Below are 22153 nucleotides of genomic sequence, written 5' to 3'. Positions count from 1 at the left end.
CCTGCTGAGCAGTGCTTACACAGAGTCAAGGCCTTTGCTGCTCCTCACACCACCCCACCAGCGAGTAGGCTGGGGGTGCACAAGAAGTTGGGAGGGGACACAGCCGGGACAGCTGACCCCAACTGACCAAAGGGATATCCCACACCGTATGACGTCATGTTCAGCATATAAAGCTGGGGGAAGAAGAAGGAAGGGGGGACATTTGGAGTTATAGCGTTTGTCTTCCCAAGTACCCGTTACGTGTGATGGAGCCCTGCCTTCCTGGAGATGGCTGCACACCTGCCTGCCGATGGGAAGTGGTGAATTAATTCCTGTTTTGCTTTGCTTGTGTGCGCGGCTTTTGCTTTACCCATTAAACTGTCTTTATCTCAACCCATGAGTTTTCTCACTTTTGCCCTTCCAATTCTCTCCCCCATCCCACCGGGGGGGAAGCGAGCGAGTGGCTGTGTGGTGCTTAGTTGCCGGCTGGGGTTAAACCACAACAAAGTCCAATACCTGTCTCACTCATTTTTCTTCTTTTCAATTATGCAGTTCTTGTGTTTTGTAAGGAAAATGTAAATTATTCATTTTATAGATTTAATTAATTTAAATAAAGTCAGGAAAAGGACGTGGACAGCACAATCATACTTCTGTTCATGCATAAGCACAGACAAGGGGGAAAAAAGGAAGATGACAGAACAAGCAAAAAACCTGAGACGATATAAGGACACCAGCAGTTTTTGCTCTGTCTCTCAATAAAGAATAAAAGATAACTGATGAAACAGAAAGATGACAAAGTCAAAACTGGTGAAGGGGAATCCTGCTGTTCCAAGAAATTAGTTAGAAACCCTTTTTTTTTTTTTTTTAATAATAATAATTCCTGGAAGCACGGCTAATATTAGCAAGAATACCACCAGAGGCAAAAGGCTCCTGTTTCAGGGATTAACTTTTAAATTTCAGGGCAAAATCTCAAAAATCTGAAGTTTCTTCCTATTTTGATATTTGTTACACCTTTGTCTGTAACAATCCAGGATACTCAATAAAACAGACTACCAGACTGATCCATTCCATTAAATCATACGCTCCTAGAAAATATGAACAAACAGCTTGCTCCAAAAAATTGCCCTCAGAAAAGAACTGCAGTAAAACCAATTTATCTATATCCTCATTTGCCATGTCTTCTGGCCACAGGAATAGCTTATTAAACAAAGGTGAAAGACAGTGGCCATAAACGAAGAAGCTTCTTTTAAGAAGCATAAAACCCAAAATGCAATTCAAAGTATCGTATAGTCAAATTGTAAGGCGCAGCTCTGCACTCACAGTTATTGCTCATTTGGACTGGGGTTGAACCCTCTCTTCATTAGCATACCAGTCCTTTTACTTTAAGTAATCATATACACAAGGAGGGTGCATGCGCTCTGGTTGGTATGAGAAAAACGTCCAGGGTTACACAAAGCTTACCTCAACAATATCATCATCAAAAAGCAACCAAAAATCATGACTCTTCACTATTGCAATATAATGTCCTCTGTTAGGGCCACTGTAAAATAAAATTAGAAAAGAACACAGACAATAACACACATGTATGTACAAACGTATTTCATTTTTTTTTTTCTTGTAGAAAAGCAATACTTAACAGTAATTAAAATGGCCACTAGTACAATTTCTGTTTGGATGTTTCTTTTCTTTTTTCCCCTCCACTTATATCATCTTCATAATGAGGTCTTACTTATCTCTACATTTAATATTGTGCTAAAAAAAGGATTACAATTTCAAATGAGGAATAAGCAGCACAGGCATTGAAAATATAAATGAAATTTAAAAAGAAGAAAGACAGAGAAGTGCATTCAAGAAAACATTCTGATGTTTCATAGGGACAGAACAGATCCCAAACTATTTCTGATCTTCAGAAAGAAAAAGCTGATGTTCATTTACAGTCTCAATCAGGAATGTCTTTATCTGGTCCACTGTAAACAAAAACTGAATTAAACTGACAGTTTAGAAGTCTCACAAATCCTCACAGCAATGAGAAGGGCTCCCAATTAAATTAAAACTGTTATAATCCACAGCTCTTCAGCGTATAGCAGACAAGAAATTTCTCCACAACTACGACAGAAAAAAACCCCACTATTTCTAATCAGATTTCAAGTAAAGAAATAATACACTTTCTGAAGCAGCTGAACCTTACAGCTGAAAGTGGACAACTAGTTAAAGCAGTTCTGGAGCTGTCTTAACTGGCTAAAAGCACTCATACAATTTTTATGTCTAGATCAGGGAAGGAAGGTTGCCATCTGTGAGAGACATGTCTGTGTACCAAGTCATATAACCCAACGAAAACAGGGTTCATCTCCTTCCACAGCTCTGAGAATGGGTACATTTCCATGACTGCAGCTTGAATGAAGGAGAAAGAAATGGTCAGAATTGGACAGAATGGTCAGAAATGGACAGGTTCTGTTTTCCCTAAAATCCAGAACGAGAGTGTCCCAGAAGACTATGGCACAAAGGCTTATTTTCCAAAACTGTCCTGGCCAACTTGAGATCTAGTCATCTTATCCCTACTCTAATCCTAGGTCCACCTAGGCAGGAACGGGAATGGGGGTGGAACAAAGGGCAGTAACTGGCAACTAGAGGGCAGACCTGCCATTTTGAGGGACTTGAAAAAGTTGGAAGAATGGGCTGATAAGAACCTCAAGAAGTTTAACAAGTACGAATGCAAAGTCTTGTGCCAGACTAACTCCATCCAACAGCACCAGCTGCAAAACAACTGGCTAGGTGGGCCCAAGAGGTCAACAAGATGAGCTGTTAGCCAGCAGCGCATCATTTTGGTGACAGGGCTGAGCGTATGCGGGGTTGTACTGAAAGAGTAGAGCCAGCCAGTGAAGTGATAATCCCCGCCATTCTGCATTCTGCGACCCAGAACTGGACATGAGATTCCAAACATGACCTTGTCAGTTTAAGGGAGAGACTGGTAAACTGGAGGAAGTCCAGTGCCAGGCCACTACATTTGTCAGAGGGCTACAGCACCAGATGGATGAAGAGAGGCTGAGGGAGCTGGCTTTATTCAGCCTGGAGAAGACTAAATGAGGAATCCAGCTGATGTCTTCTACTACCCAAAAGGGAAGAGTTATAAAGAAATGAGAGCCAGGCTCTTCTCAGAAATGCACAGCGAAAGGACAAGAAGCAGTGGTCACAAACTGCAACAAAGGAAATTCTGACCAGATACTGGGGGGGAAATCACTGTAAGAACATCGATGGACTGGAACAAATTGCCCAAAGAGGCAGTGAAATCAGCATTCCTAGTCATGAAACTGAGCCCAGTGCAACCTAATCTAATGTCAAAGTTAGCCCTGCTTTGAGCTTTAAGTAGTTGACCTCACAATGTAAATTATTCTATGATTCTAGATGTTAAATCATCATTTTCCACTTCAGGGCTTTTATCAATCAGCAGTTTGTAGAGCAGCCCTGATTTTAAGACATGAAACCATAAGAACATTTGTTGAATACAGCAAAATCAAATACAAATCTAACAGTCATATTTTGAAAGCAAGGAAACAAAGTAATCAACAAAACTCATAATTTATGGATATACTTCAGAAAATATTGCTCAAGCCTTAAAAAAAACCCACCCCAAAGGAAATGCTTTATAAAGGAATCTGTTCTATAATGCTTTCCTTCCTAAGAAACTTTTTAAAAAAATGATCTTTAAATGTTATTACAGTTGTATGATACTGGGTGTTTTGTGGGTTTTTTTAAACGTAGTTAAGTTCATGCAAAGACCCGTCATGTGAAATACACTGTTATCACTTTCCACAAAGAATTATCATGGCAAGAAAGCCGTATGTTCTGTCAGGATTGGTAGCATCTCCCCACAACACTTTCTTTCCTAAGAAACTTTTCTTTTAAGAGGTCTTTAAATGCTATTAGAGTTATGTGATACTGGGTGTTTTGTTTTTTAAACACAGTTAAACTTACACAAAAATACCTCGTGTAAAATAGTTATTACCTTCCACAATGAACTACCACAGCAACAAGGTCATACATTCTGTCAGGATTGGTGGCATCTCCTGAGGTGTTAAATAAACGAAGCTCTAAAGGAAAAACTACTCTATAAGAGAGTTTTGTGTATCGATGCAGCTGATCCATGTATTTAAATCTCTTCAAATGGAGAGCTAGAATCATAGGCAGCTTTTTTACTTTCATCCTGAAAAAAAACCCAAACCAACAGTATGTCCAATATCCAGCCAAAACATTCAGTTGATATCAACAAACAGGAAACCTGTCTTACTGAAGTCTTTAAAAAATTTTGCAAGCATTAAAAGAAGCTCAAATAATCAGGTGTTTAACAAATATTGAACCTGTCCTGTGTTGCTAAACTGAAAGTGGATTTTAACAATTGATAGAATTGCAAATGTATTTAAAATAATAAGCTATAATATATAATAACAGCCATGATGAATCCACATAATAATTTAGACACAATGACTGCATAGCACAGAATTCAATTTTTAAACATACCTCCCCATAGCTTTCCTGAGTTCCCAAAAGCAAAACCTAGATCCCACTTGGTATACAGTGGAGGTATTAAAACAAAGTTGTTCCAGAGATCCTGTTCCAGTTGAATTTCTCAGTAAACTAGTCAAGGCAAAAAAGCTTTTTAAAATAAGCTTTGTTACACCACTTTTTTGCATATGTATTACTCCAAGTTTTCCTATCAAGCCATTCATTTAACATTGCCAAGGGATACAAATAGCCCACTGTTATTCACCTTACCTCGTGCCATCCAAACAAGATAATGCTGTGCTCTAGCACAATCATTCTGTACAAATGTTGCAGCATTATTTTATGGCAGTCAAAGACAGAAAGTGATAATCTAGTTTTATTGAGGGCTCACTGGCCCCTTTCCCTAGTTTGAGGTATTGAGATCTCGCACCAGTGCCTACAAATCCTCATCAGCCAACCACAGCTGGCCTGGCAGCAAACACAGACTTCCACTCTCTGGGCAGCAGATTTCCCCATACTAGCAGAGCAACCAAACTAGACTGCTTTGCTTCTTGGCACAGCTAGTTGCCTTAGATCAGCACTATGCTGAATTTTTCAAACTGCCTTCAGCCCCGAAAGGTAGCTCAGAAGTCTCAACAACACAGCCCAGGTTTCAGACATGTCTACTACGACCATATTTTCAGAATGTCAGGAAATACATTTGTACAAGACAATCCTTTTTCAAAAAATATGGGGCTGGGGACAAAATCCTTGAAAACTCACCTTCCTTCCCTTTTCTTATTAAACTTAGACTGATAGTAACCTATAGGAAACCTTGCTATACTCAAATTTTCTCCATGGCCCGCAAGGGAACTAGGAAATGAAACAAGCAGGAGAAGGGCAGAAAGGTGACAGAAGCAACTATTTTTAGGGAGAGTTAAATTTTTATTGTATTACTGAGATATGGATATAATTTCTGCTCTATTTCTTTTTTCCAGATGAAGTCCTCTTCTTACAATGCAACTGTGTTTGATAACATGAACTCTTTCACTGGTGAAGAAATTCAGTACACCACCTTTGCTAGTTGAGTAGACACTATCACAGATAAGCTCCATGTTATAGAGATGGAAGAAAACTATGACTGTAGTGAAACTGAACTTAAGCCCCACATGAAAAGCAAACTATAAACAATAAAAGCTGTGTTTTGCCAATATGGCCGTGCCTACAGTACAAGTTTATGTCAACACAGCTTATATCGGTCAGGGATCACATTACCTCCCACACAGAAAAATAGCTAAGGCAACAGAAAACAACAGGACAGACCTGGCTTCACAACCCTCTAATACACACCAATTAGTAAGCTTAGGCAACGTGTGAAGGCAGACTTTGCCGATGAGATATGCCAAAAGCCATGTGCTGAAATCTATGGTAAACCAAATAACCAGAATCAGCGGTATAACCAGTAGAGCATGTCAGTGTTCCCACCCCTTCAACCAAATACTTTCTCAGATAATAAATACCTCACAGTACACAAAATCTGAGGTTTTTCAAAGGTGTAAGTAAGACTAGAAGAATTATTAGGCAGACAAGAATTGTCTTTAAACGTAATGAATTTCAAGCTTCCACGGAGCTTCTGATGCTTTTCAGGCGCACTGTTAAGCAGAAGTTTAGCACAACTAACTACAGACTTTTAAGAAACCAGAAACTCAGTTAACAAAAGTTACAAGCCTCATTACGCCATCTTAAAGGGGGCTTATAAAAAAGATGGCGGCAAACTTTTTAGCAGGGCCTGTTGTGACAGGACAAGGGGGAATGGCTTTAAACTAAAGGGGGGTAGATTTAGACTAGATAGAAGGAAGAAATTTTTTACGCTGAGGGTGGTGAAACACTGGCACAGGTTGCCCAGAGAGGTGGTGGATGCCCCATCCCTGGAAACATTCAAGGCCAGGTTGGACGGGGCTCTGAGCGACCTAATCCAGTTGAAGCTGTCCCTGCCTACAGAAGGGGGGTTGGACTAGATGACCTTTAGAGGTCCCTTCCAACCCAAACTATTCTATGATTCTGTGATTCTGACTGAATCAGAAAAAAAGTGCTATCAAACTGATTCTTACAGCAATTGGAAAAATTATTTTATTATCAAGACAAAACCAAGTTTTGAAAGTCACATGAAATCAGTGACTTTTCATCATGACCCGTAATCTTTGATTAGTCACCAGCAGTTCGTTTCAACTTGTCTTTTTAACTTATTTTTGGTCTTAAGACCATTCTTTTCCTCATTTGTAAAATAAATAATGAACAAAGGAGTACCAAAATGCTTTATGTGGATTCTCATTACTCATGGAAGTAGGCTCATTGAATTCAAGCAAGAGGAATGCAACCAAGTTACTCTTAATTGGAAGAAGAGTGAGAAAAATTAAGGGAAAAAGAATGTTCTCCCCCTGCCTCATACACACACAGAAGGAAATAGATTATTTTCATTAAATGCATGGGTTATCTTTTTCCCTCCCTGAGTCTGATGTACCTTTTATGTGCTTCTTGCTTACTGCGACATTCTTCACAGTAATATTTGTATTCACTGCACAGAGTTTCTGTATTGCTGAAACCCCTGAATAAAAAAAAAAAAAACAGAAATGCTATACATACTAGTTTCTTACCTGAAATATACATATAAACATGTACAATATAAACATAATTTTATACTCCTAAGTTTGCATAAACTAGAATTTGCTAAGTTTGTGAGCTTTTAGTTTTAATTCCTGCTTTCTAGGTAACAGATAAAAGACAAATTACGAAAATTCAGACTTTTGCATCTACCTTAAACAATGAGTGATTGAAGTATTCTGCTCCACATCAACTGAAAGGTCTAAGAAGTCTTCATCTTTGCTGCTTATCTGCATGAAAAAAGACCCAATAGATTATCATTAAACAAGTTATACTAATTTACCTCTGTTTTTCAGTACCATTTTCTATTGACAGAATGTATCTTTTATCTTATAACAGCCTTTTAAAAATTGTTACAAGTGGCTTTTCTATTTCAGAGATTTGCTAGATCTGTTTCTAATTTTGTTCAGGAAGGGAGAAGTGCATATGTGTCTGTGGGGGTATATAATGCTGGTTGTCATTATGCTGTGATTTCAGCTCAACAATGCAAGAATAACAAAATTAAAAAGAAATTCCTAGAAGCAGAGAATAAATTCCACCACAAATCCTGAAAAATGGTGATGGATGAAATCCACAGCTGCCCTGAAAATCAACTATGTTATTAAAAGGTTTAGGAAATAGCAATCTGCCACCTTAACTTTTGTCTGCTGGTGTTTCCTCTCTGTATCTAGAGATACTCAATGCCACTGATGAGAACGTCCTCTGCCTTTTATGACTCCTAGGTACAAAAGTAAATGCTTTTAGAAAAGATGCCTGGCTGCAGTTTCTTGATTGAAAGCAGGAAAAGTTAAACAGCTACAGGAGAACTAATGTAAGTTGATCTTTAAAACGTATGAGATTTATGCTCCCTTTTTATGTTTCCAGAATAAAAATAAATTTGGAAAGTTGTTCTCTGATTATCAAGAGATGAAAAGCATGCAGTTCCTAAGGGCAGCATACATGGAGAATAAAAAGAAATATACAGGTGGTAAAGACTGGTTTTTGAGAATGAATACCATAGGGCAAATCCAAAAACTTAGGAAATTAAGTTAAAAGCTTCTGTTAATATCTGTGAGAGGACTGGGCAAGGATTCCTCCCACTCTTCTGTACCTAATCTTTCCAAGAGTAAGTGTACATGTACAAAAAATGTCACTATGCCAGTATACATCACATCTACTACATCATTCAGATGCTGAAGTGTAATGTTTATATAAAGAGATCACAGAACATATATGGAAAACTTCCAATATGTTTTCAGGGTGGGGAAAAAAAAAGCCACCTGCATCTTCAGTGTGCTGCACATGTCCTGTCTTCAGGGATGTACTGTGGTTTAGTTGTGTTGGACAATTCTTCAAAATATCCCATTGCAAACTACTTTTGGAATTATCAAACTTGAGTTTATAACACTAACAACCTGGCGGAAATCATCTTAGCCTAGGGATTAAGAACAGCTCGGGGAAAAAAAAAACAGTTCTAGAAAATACTCTGCTGCAGTCTTCAGCTAGGACAGCTGGAATTAAGGAGTCATGTGATCAGTGTTATTCAGACATGCAATTAGATAATTCTTCCTCTCTCGGTCTAATCAAAGAAAATTCCATGAAACAATAAAGATTTCACAGGCAGCTTTATCCCACGCAGAAGCTCTAAGGGCAGGGAGGAGATGGAGAAGAGGAAAGGGATGTGTTGTACTTCGTTAAAAAGAGATCGGTACTGAAACCAGAAGTTCGCAAAAGGAATTCTTCCATTCTTAGTGATAATACTGATAATACTGCCTTAAAGAACCTCCCTCAGGTTAGCCAGTCCATTGTGCACTTAGGATCATGAGGAACCATTAAAGGCTTTATTGGAAGAATAGCTAAGTGGATTTTTTCCATCTGTGTTGATAATTTAGAAACTGTTATTCTTAATTTTTAAGATTTTTTGAACATTAGTATTTGAACAGTACTTTTTTTAGCAAATTAACTCATACAGTTTTAATTAAAAAAACAGAAAAATGATAAAAAAGTCACACTCTACTCTAACCAGCGCCCCCGCCCCCTTCCGTAGAGGTTCTGGTTCAAATAAACATCACTAAGTTCCTTAGACTAAAGTCACCAATGCTATATATTTCAATCATCTATAGAATAAAAAAAAACATAGACACGGTCAGAAAACCTCATCACTTGCAGAATCAAGCCCTGATGTGTTCAAAAAGCCATCTGAGTGCTCCTAACAGGAGCACATGAATAAAAGTGAAGAATTTGGGTGTTCCAACATTCTGGCTAAAGGCGATGGTCTACTGTTGTCATATTAAGGACATAATCTGCACTCAAACAGCTCAGCTGTACTCTGATGGCCAACGCCACACAGAACAGAAAACTCAGAAGGCTAACACTCATGGAATCTGTATTTCTTTCAGTCTGGAATTTCACTAGCAATGTGAGCCAGCTCACTGACAAAAAAGCTTTTGCAACTGTAGGCTCCCATATGTGCTAAGACAGAAACTATTTTTAAATGAGGCTGAAACAAAGGGCATGATTTATCTTGGTTTCAAAAAAAAAGAGAGAAAACAAAAGTAGGGCATAGTTAAACCTTCTATAGTACTCCCGTAAGAGAGACCACCGAGATTTTCCTTATTGCCTCCTCTCAGTCCAAAGCAGAATTGAGCCAAAGAATTTTATGCCTTGTAGAGAGTCATTTGAACACAAGAGCAAGACCATCAGCTGGAGAAAAACATTATCAATATGTTTGGTGCTTTTGACCCAAGACAAATTCCTATTTTTCTCTGTGGAAGTACTGCCCACATTTAGCCATTTCAAATTTAATCTTGAAGTCAATTACGTTATTTTCTGGTTTACTGTTATTCTTTCCTTAAATTGTGAGAGAAATCTGTAAAACCAATGAACTTCTAGATCATTTTTATCAATTAGCCACAAAAATCTGTAACATTCACTTCGTCATACCACCTCTATCAAGGAAGCAGGAAAGCATCATAACAAGAAATCACATTAAAAGCATGTAAAGACAACTTACAATCCATTTTGTAACTTACTCATTTTATAGTGTGGCTTGACCCGTGACACAAATCTTTGTTAAAGAATCATACCTATGTTCATTATATTCCACTGTCCATACTTAAACTGAGGACAAACCTTTAGTCAGTTAATTTTTTATCTTAAAGATGGGCTAATGAGTGTGTCCTGGAAAGAAGCTCTTTTCTATAATTAGGACAATTGAAATTAAAATAAAATCTTGCCATGCTGATTTTAGGAACATTGAGTAGGTTTGGCCAGTTAGAATACGAACATTCTCACTTAAAGCAAAGATATATTATGCTTTATATTTAAGTATGCATTAAATTCCAAATTTAAATAAAAAATATACTAAGGTTATTGTTTTACAATTAAGAAGCACTAATTCATCCACTATTGCTGTGTAATCTTCTACATGAGCTATATCCAAGTACTCCTGACATTTTAAGTTATATTTCTAAACACAGAAAGACTCTAAATGCCAACAGCTTCCAACAAACATTAAAACAATCATATATGCTCACTATATTTGAAAATAAGATGCTATTCACAGTAATATTACTTAATGTGTGTAACTGTGTTTCTAACTGCCCATTTTCAGGTCACTGTGTTTTAATTAGACCCAAGCTGATATATTGAATGGACAGAACCTGATAAAATAATTTCCAGATTATTAGGGCTTGGAAAACAAAGGCCCTAATATACTAAAAAACAATGTGTATTAGAACACTGAATTTAAAATTCAACTGTCCAAGGAGGCACAGTGGCAAACAGACACGGTGTATCCTGTTCAGCGATAACTAACAGAAAATAGAACTGAGCAATATTAGTAGAACTCTCAAAATTGTGATAGGCCTGATAATTAATAAAATACGTTGGCATATCAGCATATCAGCATTTTAAAATTGTATTAAGGACTGTACCTATATCAAAATCCTGACAGCAGTGATTCACTATAACATAGTGAGGAAAGGTAATGATGTCAGTCATGTTAAGAGACTAGGCTAAACTCATGTTTCAAGAAGAAAAATAATCTGTTCAAGAACTAAAAGAGAAGCAGTTGACAGTTGCCATGAAATAGTTATTAGGGAGGGGAAATCTACCAGGAAAGAAAATATGGTAGCTAGAAATCAGCACCTAAATTACTCAAAATACCATGACCTACTGATCTACAGTCTGCAGTTACATTACATATGACATTAGGAAGCTATTTTCTTTGAAATAGAAGAGAGGTGGGTATTTCTAGAAGACAGAGAAAGTTACATGTGAAATATATAGATTTAATCCAATTAATTCCTCCTTTCCAACATCATGCGTAAATATGTGCATTACCTAATTAAGGAAAATAGGTATGAAGAGTCATACAAAAAATACAGTAATTTAGCTTTTTACAATATCTAAGGCATAGACCATGACTGAATTACTGTAATTCTCAAATTGTGCTGCTTTTTCTCTTTCTCAAGCAGGTAAAATTCAATTGTAAGTTTTTCTGAAATATATGCTTTCTCTTATTGTAGAGCTATTCTCAAAGAAAATTTTAGTACAGCTTACTCAAAGCAGGAGTTTATTTCTCAGGGTCTAGTATTAGAAGAATTCCTGTGGACAGACATTTAGGAAAGGATTACTTCTCCTGCACATTAAGTTATGTTCTTTGAGAATCCCAGTCTACTGTCTCAGTGCCAAAAGCCAACCATAGTATCTTGATTTCAATGGCTTTAAATTTAAAAACTAGAAATCGGTGGAAACTGATTCAGAATACTTATGTATGGAACGTATCACTAAACATGACATTTGGTTATTAAGACATTAAATTTGAGAAGTCCACATCCCCAAGTAGCAGGCTTTATTGCTCTTAGGAAAACATCAATTTAGAATTTTCTAATCTAAATTTTGAAGTTCATTGTGATCACACTGACAAAAATTCAATTCAGCATTTTCCTAATATTGGCCAAAAGCCTTTTCCTACAATTCATGCATCAGCTGCTGGAATTTTCTCACTAACAAAGAAAAAATGCAAATGTTCATACGAATGTAAGATTTCTAAAGAAAGAAACTAATTTAGTATGTTAGTCTGTTGAGATACATGAATCATGAAACATGGAAGAATTCATTTTACGAAGTATACACAGACTTACAGTTTCACACGTAAGACATCTGGTTTCATTAGTTAATGTTCCCTGAAAGATTTCATGAACCCAGGTTGGGTCTGGTGGGCTGTTATTTTCATTGTCGATGTTGCCATTTGGTAGGCGACCATTTTGTTTCTCTTGTTTTCTTTCCTCTTGCAAGATATCCGCAATTGTATTTAATAGATAGTTTAAGAACTCATGTGCATCCTGCTGCATGTAGTTATCAAAAAGCTCTACAAGATAAAACAACAGAAGATTTTTTAATTAATCGGTTACCGCTATACTACAAAAAAGTTTTTAAAAGAAGTCAAATTTCAAAACCAGTCTTTACTTCACGTCTTGAATCATTCATGACAATACAACACCAGCCCAAAATGCGTACTTCATAAACTAAGCCAAAAGTATAGGGGGTGGAAAGAGGGGAGGGCAAGCCAGCTTACATTCACAGAAATCTCTCAGCTGATCAGAATTAACAGAAGTGCAAACCATTCTGCAAGAAAACTAGGGCATGATTCAACTACCTAAACATAGGTGTACATACAATGCCACCTGAAATGTTATAGCTTATCCTGTCCAGCCTCCAGATAATGACGATAATCGTCCATGACGATTTGGATCTCCTACAGGGGCTATGCTATCTCTGCCAAGCTTAGGTCAATGTCTTGGATAACACAGGGCATCTCAAATGGCATTAGATGTTGATATTTTCCAGAAATGAACTGAGAACTTATGACAGGAAATGTTTCATCATCTGTATGTTCTATCACAGGAAGAACATGAAAAATAAATGCACAGAACATTGCCTTATTTATTTTCACTTTTAGGGTTTTAAGTCCACTGTTGCTCTGTCATAAGCACAGTGTCATCAATACTAGCAATGAAAATAAGATTAAGACTAAAAACTTAAAGATACTGATATTTTTAAACAATAATTTTCTTTCTCAAAGCTCTTTAAGTAAGGTAGTATTTGTAGATGCCATGTCAAATTAGCCTAAAGTTCTAGCCACAGCAAGAGCAAACAAGTTTCAAATTAGGACTTCAAGTAATAAACAGATCTGTCTTTCAAGATCTGAAATATTGCTTCTGGAGATTGGTATATGTGGCACCTTTATTACTGGTGGAGTTATTCGATAGATATAATGGATTCACTATGCTTTCTGCTTCATGTCCTCAGTTTGTCAACATTTCTAAGCATAATAGTTTTACGATTAATTCAGTGGAAGGGGAATAGTTTCACTGGCACATACATGTGATGTATAGTAATGATACATATTAAAGCATAAAGTTGAACTCTTTCTTACAAGTCTACTCCCTTGTTTATGTTCAAATTGGTACTACCCTGAAAACATGTTTATTGTAGTCCCTTGGGATATCAACCTGAGAAATCCTCTGCTGCTACAAATACTCACATTAGGAATGTGAGAAAACCATAAAGGCATTGAATCAGATTTAGTAATAGTTACTTCTTCTCTCTCTGACCAGGAATTGTTACAAGGAAATATACCTGCCAATTTAAAAAGCATTCTATATGTCTGGCTAATATCATTCAAGTCTTTTAATGTGCAATTACTTCAATTAATTACAACTTGCAATTTGCTTGTAGCCCAAGAATATACTAAGAGACTGGCCTTCAGTGGAGGGATAGTTCCCAGGACTGGAAAGATGAATGAAAAAGATACTCAGTGAAGCTTAAATTTTGAAGTCTATACAGGGACTACACGGAAGCTTTACTGTCATTCACTTGATAGCATCCAGGAGTAAACTTCAAATAGAAAAAAAAAACCCGGAGCTATTAGCAAAGTAGGGAGGAGTTTGATGCTAATCTAGATCATTTGGCGAGGTTAAGTAGCGCAATAGGTCAGCCAAGAGTATGAACCAAGTAGTTTATTTAGTGAACTACTACACTATTTTTGAGAAGTAAGAGTAAGTTCAACTCTGAATCTAGCTAACTGTAAGGTCTTTATTTAATCAAGTAAGTCAAGGCAGAACAGGAGCTACAAGTCTCTTGAGGTGAAACACTTCAGAGATTCTTCACAGTGTTACATCATGGACCTCTCAGGGCTATGTGCCCAGTCAGTAAATTAGCATTAAGTACAACAGAATGAAAGCTACACATTGTCCATTTTATGATTAGAAGAAATTTAAGCAAACATAACAGTATACCTTCAGCTGACTTCAACCCAGCATCTGCTTCCCAGCCAGTTAAGCTTTAAGGTCATTAACATATGTATGTTGTATTCAGACTTTGAAAACAAAGATGGAATAGCAGCATTGTAGTCTGGAAGACATTAAGATTACGTTCTCAGTCATCATCCTGGTATAGCTGGATACTGACTGGAACAGAATCTAGATCGGTGTTGTATACCTACCTGATTCGTTAATTAACTCTTTTTTAAAGCTCAAAATTCTATACCTTTACAATAAGCACTTAATAGCATATATGATGTCCATGTAATCGCTGCCTGACAATTTAGCCATTTATTTGTAGAAAAGGTGAGAGTATCATCATTAAGAGAGACCCCAAAAGCCAGTAAACGCTGAACTTTCACATCTGATTTCTCTAACGAGGATTTTCCAATTGCTTTCTCCTGCTTAGCATTTTAGTGTCATGACATAATTAAGCATTAAAAAGAACACTTTCTACAAAGAACTTAATGGCTCCTGTGGTTTACTTTCTGCTTTCCATTTGAACCATTCTCCACGTTTGTCATAGTTGGTCAACATTCATTGACATAATGAACTATTTCTGTAAATGCATCAACACACAAGCATACTTACTCAAGTATACTTACCAAAGAACTGAATGACAGTTTTCTATTCCGCATAGGTAAGAGATTGTACATTACCCAAGAGCTTTTTTTTAACAATATTATTACAACTCATGGTGTGCGTTTGCTGGAGGGATCACTTCAAATTAGGAATGTTGTAGTATTTTATTTCTTGTTTTTACTACAGAGATGGTCATCATAACATTTAAACACTTTTTTAGTCTGCATATATAGTCTTGGAGAGATTACAACAGTATGAACATGTCTGTTGCAGCGGTGTTAAATGGTACCTCATACAGTTTATTTAAATCTAGTGGTTATTTTTTAGAAAAATTTTATATTTTTATAAAAGTATCCAAATTGAGTAGTAGATTACAAAGTTTCATTTATATTTTAACATCAAATTATTTTCTAAAACGTTTTGACCAATTAGCCCTGCAGATAAGAAACAAGAAATGTTATCAATCTCTGGAAATCTCTTGAAATTTAGGATATCAATTACACTAAAAACAATTAGCCAAAACTACTTGGTGATTTTAAAATTCATTAAACCTTTAAAAAGTAGGTCAAGCTAAGTATTGCATAAATTCTAAATGAATTTAAAAATTTGTGGGTTTTTAAGGTAGATTCTTGGAGGGAAGTCTTAACAACCTTTCTACACACTCAGTTTGGGAGACTGATTCCTGCATTCAAATAGTAATGTTTTTTTAAACACAGAACAAAAGCGTTACAGTGAATTTTGATTATAAAAACACAATTCATCAAGAAGCAAAATTAGCAAGCAATTTCATAAGCAGCCACTGACAATACACTCAGTTCTACATGAAGAGAGACAGACGAGGAGGATTCTCTCTCAGAACAGCTCCAGGGTTACACCCTTATCCTAGGGTCATCTCTTCTTTATACTGCAGGACCAAGAACACTTTCCACACGTAACAAATATGTAGGCATTCCACTATGTCAACTTCAGAATTAAATCATAATTGCTATGATTATTACACAAGAAAAATAAAAAAAAGTTACCATTTTCTTTTCGTAATCTTGTTATAAATTTTTTGGGAGGTATTACTCCAACTTTTTTCTTCTGGGTGGCTATACTGTGGAAGAGATCAGCTAAGCATGTAAGGAGATTCTCTTTTTTTCTTGGTTGACTCTTGTATGCTAAGACTTTGTCTCGAAATGGTCGACAAAAATAAAGTGCCTGAAGAACTGAATTGCAGTAGCATGTATTCCCAAACTAAAAAATAAGAGAGACGTTTATTAGTTTGCATTGTATTACTGTAGAGAAGTAAAATTAAAACCAAATTATAAGAGAATGCATAAGCAGGGGCAAATTTTCCGCCAGTCATTTCTTCTTGACTTTAAGATAGTAAAGCATATTTCTGTTTCGCAAAGGATTAACAAGTACACTGTAAGTAAATGCAACAAAAACCTAGGTAAATTTGAACAATACTATATAATGTTGTCTCACTTGTAAATTTAATTTATTAGTAATATTTTGCATTTACTTGGGTCAAAATATTCAACAAACACCACCAATTTCATAGCTCCCAAAATACGCCCAGGTAAAAATATCTATCCATCTTACCACACGTCAGCTGCAACAGTAAAAGAACAGGCACAGCATGACCTTGTACTGTGAAGAAATTCAGCTGTAAATTGAGAGCATCTCAGACACTTCAGAAATTGGATTCTCCAAATCTTATTAGTTGTGATCAAAGTCAGAAATAACTGCTTTACGTTCCTACGTTTTCAGTTCTCATTTTAGGGTGGCAGGATTGGCATCCAGGAGTTTTCTTAAAAGATTGCAACATGGCTTGTTTAGGATTCAAAGCTATGGCCCAGGTGGTAGTTTCAAATTGAGACTGAAAGGAAAAGCATGCACCATTTGGACATGTGCATTTTGAAGGAGGCAGGCCACTGAATTGAAACGGGGCAGCTAGAAAAGCATCCCTAACCCCCTTTGTACCAGAACACTCCAGATGTTGCTGTTCCCCAGACTCCTTCCAGCTCTTAGGCACTTGAGTCTTGTGATCACTGACAGTGTCTCCAGCCCACCCCAACACTGCAAACCGCCCCATCACCTCTGAGAAGGCGTCATGAGCTGTCAGTGGATAGAGCCACTCTCATTTTATGCTGTCCTCCTCCAGTGAAACCTATTATCTAACACTGAAAGTGTGAGAAAAATCTTTGTAAGGCCCTCAGCAAGTAATCCAACCTTTCAGCTGCAGTCACTCAACCTGCAAATTGAAGCCCACACCTGCTATGCATTCTGTAAAATGTGAAAATAATGTTCATATTTATGTTTTATATAAAGATTGTAGCATATACAGGTAGCAAATTCTAAGACTATATTGTGATGGGGAGACTGTTATATAGCAAACAGTGCATTTAGAGATATTTTAAGAGCAGGTTCTTTCAACAGAGAAAAAGAACTAAAAGCTTTTACATCTTAGGAATAACAGGGAAGTAACTGGGTTTTGCTCTCTCCCGATTAAGACAAACAAGACCACCATGCAATTTAATCAGAAAACTGGAAAGTAAACTGTTTTCCGTTATTTTAAATTAATGAAATATGAAGACCCACTTTCAAAATACCCAAGACACACTCAAAGAATGAGTAAGAAGTGTATTTAAAAAAAAGATATTAATAGGTCTTAAGATCTCCATATTAAAAAGTGAGGAAATTAATGTCCATTATTTTTATTTCTTTAAGCTAGGGAAAATGCTTATATTAGCTTCTTTGTGGTCCAAATCTGCACTTGAGTAGGTCAATGAACTTAAGAGGAAAACCAGGGCTTTTTTCCTTAAAGGAAGCAGGTGAAATCACACAGTAGTTTACATCAAAACATTTAATATTGTAAGCTAATTTTTTATGAGTTTATAATTAGAAATAGCCATAAAAGGAGAACTACATTAAAATGTTAAGAAAGTTCTTAAAATTAAATCAAATGGGAAAAGTGCTAAAATTTCTACAGCAAATGTCAAAAGATGAAAAGGCAGCAAATTAGAAATTTCATAACATTCCAATTTTAAAAAGGAACAGTCTGATGAGAAATTAATTAGAATGGCAAATGTGCAGTGAGAAACGATGAAAATATGAAGCAACAGAGAACTCAGACCACTGAACAAAATTCAGGAGATTAATTTAATATGAATGTATGTTAACCTACATGCCTGTGGATAGGAAATAAAAGCAAGCAGATTAAGTTCATAAAAGGTTTTCTTCAACCAAATTCAGAAAGACAGTAGGCAATAAAAGAGTTTGAAAACAAACTCCTGAATAAAATTTAATTAGCTGACATTTGTTTTATATCTAAAGCATCAATCTTCATCGCTTCAAAACCTAAAATCTTTTTAAAATAAAGGCTTCCAATCATTAAAAAATTATAAAGGTACATGTACTAAACAACAAGGGGGAAAAGGTGGGGAGGTTTCTAGACTAAGCAAATAGGACATTTGTTACACGAATAAATGCTGGTCTTACCACCATTATTACTTTACTTCCCATCTTTGACTCCAATAGAAAAGCACACCTCTCCTTTAGGAAACACCCAAGACCTTGCTCCCTCCTCCCACCTCCTACTGAACACCTCTGCTTCGCTTTCTAATTCTGCTTCTTCAATACTCAGCTCTCCTGCTAACCGGCCCAACAGACACCTTCCTTCTCCCCTCACTTTACAGTTAGCACCGCCTCAGAAGCGTAACACTTGTGAGAAGATGTGCAAGCGCTGCACTGTCTAAGAAGAAGTTTGCAACCATAATCTGCATGTTTTGTAGTGACACTGTAAACACTCCAACACCACTCTGGAATATGAAAATGCACAGCACTGGAAGCCCATCAAACTATTCAAAACAAGAAGGATATTCAGCTAGCTTTAGAAATTAGCTAGCTTTATTGAAAATATAATTGTAGGAAAATGAAACGCTTGTGAAGTCTGCCTCAGAATAACAGTAGAAAACGCTAAGAAAGACCGTCATTGTAATTTTATATCTTAACCTGTCAGCCTGTACAGGCTACTGAAACTCCTCTATCTCATTCAGGGGAAGGTAACAGAGATTATATATAGTTATTTTAAACTATGTTTTCAACCGGTTTATTGCTTGCCTCCTTGTTTCTGTGAGGATCATCTCAAGATGTGCATATCTAAGAAAAGTAAAAAAACAAATTTTCTCTTTTTTTCAGTTCATATTGTTCTTCTGTTCTAAATTCTGAGAAATCAGATTATTTCCTTTCACAAAAATACTGCACTCTGTATGTATACACACTCTGTGTGTGTATTTCACACACACTTTTTTTTTTTAAATTCTGAAATCAAAGTTACAACACTCAAACCTGTGTGGAAATAAAAAAAATGAGACAATCAGGAAAGTTGCAACAAAAACGCCACACACTCACTAAGGCTTATGGCCTTATAGTTTACTCTTCTGATGCAACATACAACTGGGAAGAAACTTGGCTGTTGAACCCCACAGATCTACAAAAACAAACAAGAGATCTACAGGGACTTAGATCTGCTAAGAACACTGTCTTTGTGCAGCACTAGGGTTCCTCCCAGCTCTGATGCATTGGCAGCTGTGACAACTTTTATTTGTTGCAATGGGCCACACCAGTAAATAGGATTTCTCCAAAATACACAGATCCATTGCAAGAGACTGAATAACCAAACTTTCTGCTCTAGAAGTCTGGTAAACTGCTGAAGAGCTACCAGAGTAGCTCTTACGAGATTAAAAATGTTCATTATTTCATACTCATTGGATAAAATCGTTGATTCAATTTGTGAAGCACACAGATTTGAAGTCTGCATTACTGCACTGTAGAGGGAAAGAAGAATGATGGACAGACTTGATGTTCCTGATTGTCCATGTGTATGGGACATCATACTACTAACATTTTCATCTTACCACGTACCTTAAATATTTCCTGTTTTTTTGAATGGTATTATCCTTTCAAGCCTAAGCTGAATTTTCCATTTAGAGCTTTAATTGACAGAAACAAACATCCCATCAACCATCCAGTCCTTCAGATGCTTCCCATAATTGCCCTTTATTAATTCTTCTTTTACCTCTCTAATTGTTCTTTCAGCACATCCTCTGAATAATCCCTAGATTCCGCCACAAAGCTGGAGAGCAGATAAGATAGTGCTTTTACCTTCTCTTCTTTTACACTACCTCTGGATAAAGGCTACATGGCCATCTTTATCTAAAATCCTGTCCTGCATTCCAGACATCTCAAATGGCTAGCTATCACACAGTTAGAAGAGAGCTATTGATTTCCACATTATCTCCATTTTTTCCATTACTCTGGACAAAGTTAGGACAAACAAAATCGATAAACAAATTAGAAAAATTGAGCAGTAAATATTAATGAACGTCTAAGAGCTTCACTTCTTGTAATTGCTATAAAACAATTAGAGAAATCAATGAAGGCAAAAATTGTGATTTCTATCACTTCTCAATCTAATAGTACTCTTAATTTATTATCTAATTATCTAATATTTCTTTTAATTATCATTAGCTCTGTCATTCTTTCTGAATGGCCACTGGCCATAGTTTGCTAATGAAGAAGTCACTACCTTTCCTTTTCCTGATAGGTTTAAATTCTGCAAGCTTATTACACATTTATGGCATATACATACCGTGTTAGTAAACACAACCTGTATAAGAGATCTGAAAACCATCCAAGCAACAATGTGACTGAATTTCCTTAGCCAAACACTGTATCTGAAAAACACAGCACCACTGTGCCATAGATGTAATAGAATCCCATTTTACTATTTGTTACAATTCAAAGAATTTTGGTCCATAAAACTTAAGTGTTTGAAGCTAAAATAAGCAATATTCCTGTACTACACAGAAAGTTAAGTGCACTCTGAGATCTTAGCTGCCTGCCTCTTATGTGTATGGTTGAGGGCAGTGACTTAAAGACAGATTTCCCCTCAATTTCCTACTCCCTCTGGACTACAGAAAGCCAGAATCTGTTGATATTCATTATATATTAGGAAGATTGTCCTTTACTGAAACTTTTCTTCAGTACAAAAGGGTACAAAATATGTAAAACTTCAAGATTAGGCATACAATACAATTTTACTGTTAAGTCTTAAAACCTCTCCGGACTTGGACAAGAAATTAGGAAAACAGGTTATCTGTCAACAGAATAACAGATTTGAGAAAAGAACAGCTTTGATGGAAAGCCTAAGCTCTGCTACAGAACTAACAACAAGTATTAACGGTAACACTACTGTATTTCCTCTTTTCTGAGAAACAAAGCGTCATTTCGTCACATACCGAAAGACGAGCCAGGGAGGAAGAAAACCAGCCTGGCTGAACAGAGAGCTTGGGTCGGAAATCAGGAAAAAAAAGAGAGTTTATGACCTTTGGAAGAAGGGGCAGGCCACTCAGGAGGACTACAAGGATGTCGTGAGGTTATGCACAGAGAAAACTAGAAGGGCCAAAGCCCAACTAGAACTTAATGTGGCTACTGCCGTAAAAGACAATAAAAAGTATTTCTATAAATACATTAGCAACAAAAGGAGGGCTAAGGAGAACCTCCATCCTTTATTGGATGTGGGGGGAAACACAGCAACAAAGGCTGAGGAAAAGGCTGAGGTACTTAATGCCTTCTTTGCCTCAGTCTTTAATAGTAAGACCAGTTGTTCTCAGGGTACCCATCCCCCTAAGCTGGAAGACAGGGAGCAGAATGAAGCCCCCATAATCCAAGGGGAAATGGTTAGCGACCTGCTACACCACTTGGACACACACGAGTCTATGGGGCCACATGGGATCCACCCAAGGGTACTGAGGGAGCTGGCAGAAGGGCTCACCAAACCACTTTCCATCATTTATCAGCAGTCCTGGCTAACCGGGGAGGTCCCAGTTGACTGGAAGTTAGCAAATGTGACGCCCATCTACAAGAAGGGCCGGAAGGAGGATCTGGGGAACTACAGGCCTGTCAGCCTGACCTTGGTGCCGGGAAAGATTATGGAGTGGTTCATCTTGAGGGCGCTCACAAGGCAGGTGCGGGACAACGAGGGCGTCAGGCCCAGCCAGCACGGGTTTATGGAAGGCAGGTCCTGCTTGACCAACCTGATCTCCTTCTATGACCAGGTGACCCGCCTAGTGGACGAGGGAAAGGCTGTGGATGTG

At 37.0% G+C, this 22153-nt stretch overlaps 1 protein-coding gene across 1 annotated transcript in view; it reads right to left on the bottom strand.

Annotated features, from left to right (window-relative positions):
• The window catches only part of USP12 (ubiquitin specific peptidase 12), a 27190-nt gene that overhangs the window by 2056 nt on the left and 2981 nt on the right, over positions 1-22153 (bottom strand). The window contains exons 3-8 of the mRNA XM_009327874.1: positions 16031-16244; positions 12246-12472; positions 7273-7349; positions 6980-7063; positions 3983-4180; positions 1441-1519 (exon numbers count right to left, since the gene is read on the bottom strand). Of these exons, the coding sequence (XP_009326149.1) occupies positions 1441-1519; positions 3983-4180; positions 6980-7063; positions 7273-7349; positions 12246-12472; positions 16031-16244 (879 nt within the window). The remainder of the gene's footprint in view (positions 1-1440; positions 1520-3982; positions 4181-6979; positions 7064-7272; positions 7350-12245; positions 12473-16030; positions 16245-22153) is intronic.

The sequence above is a fragment of the Pygoscelis adeliae genome, unplaced genomic scaffold (genome assembly GCF_000699105.1).
Source record: "Pygoscelis adeliae isolate BGI_AS28 unplaced genomic scaffold, ASM69910v1 Scaffold14, whole genome shotgun sequence".
Lineage (NCBI taxonomy): Eukaryota > Metazoa > Chordata > Aves > Sphenisciformes > Spheniscidae > Pygoscelis > Pygoscelis adeliae.
This window is presented reverse-complemented; position numbering and strand designations above follow the sequence as displayed.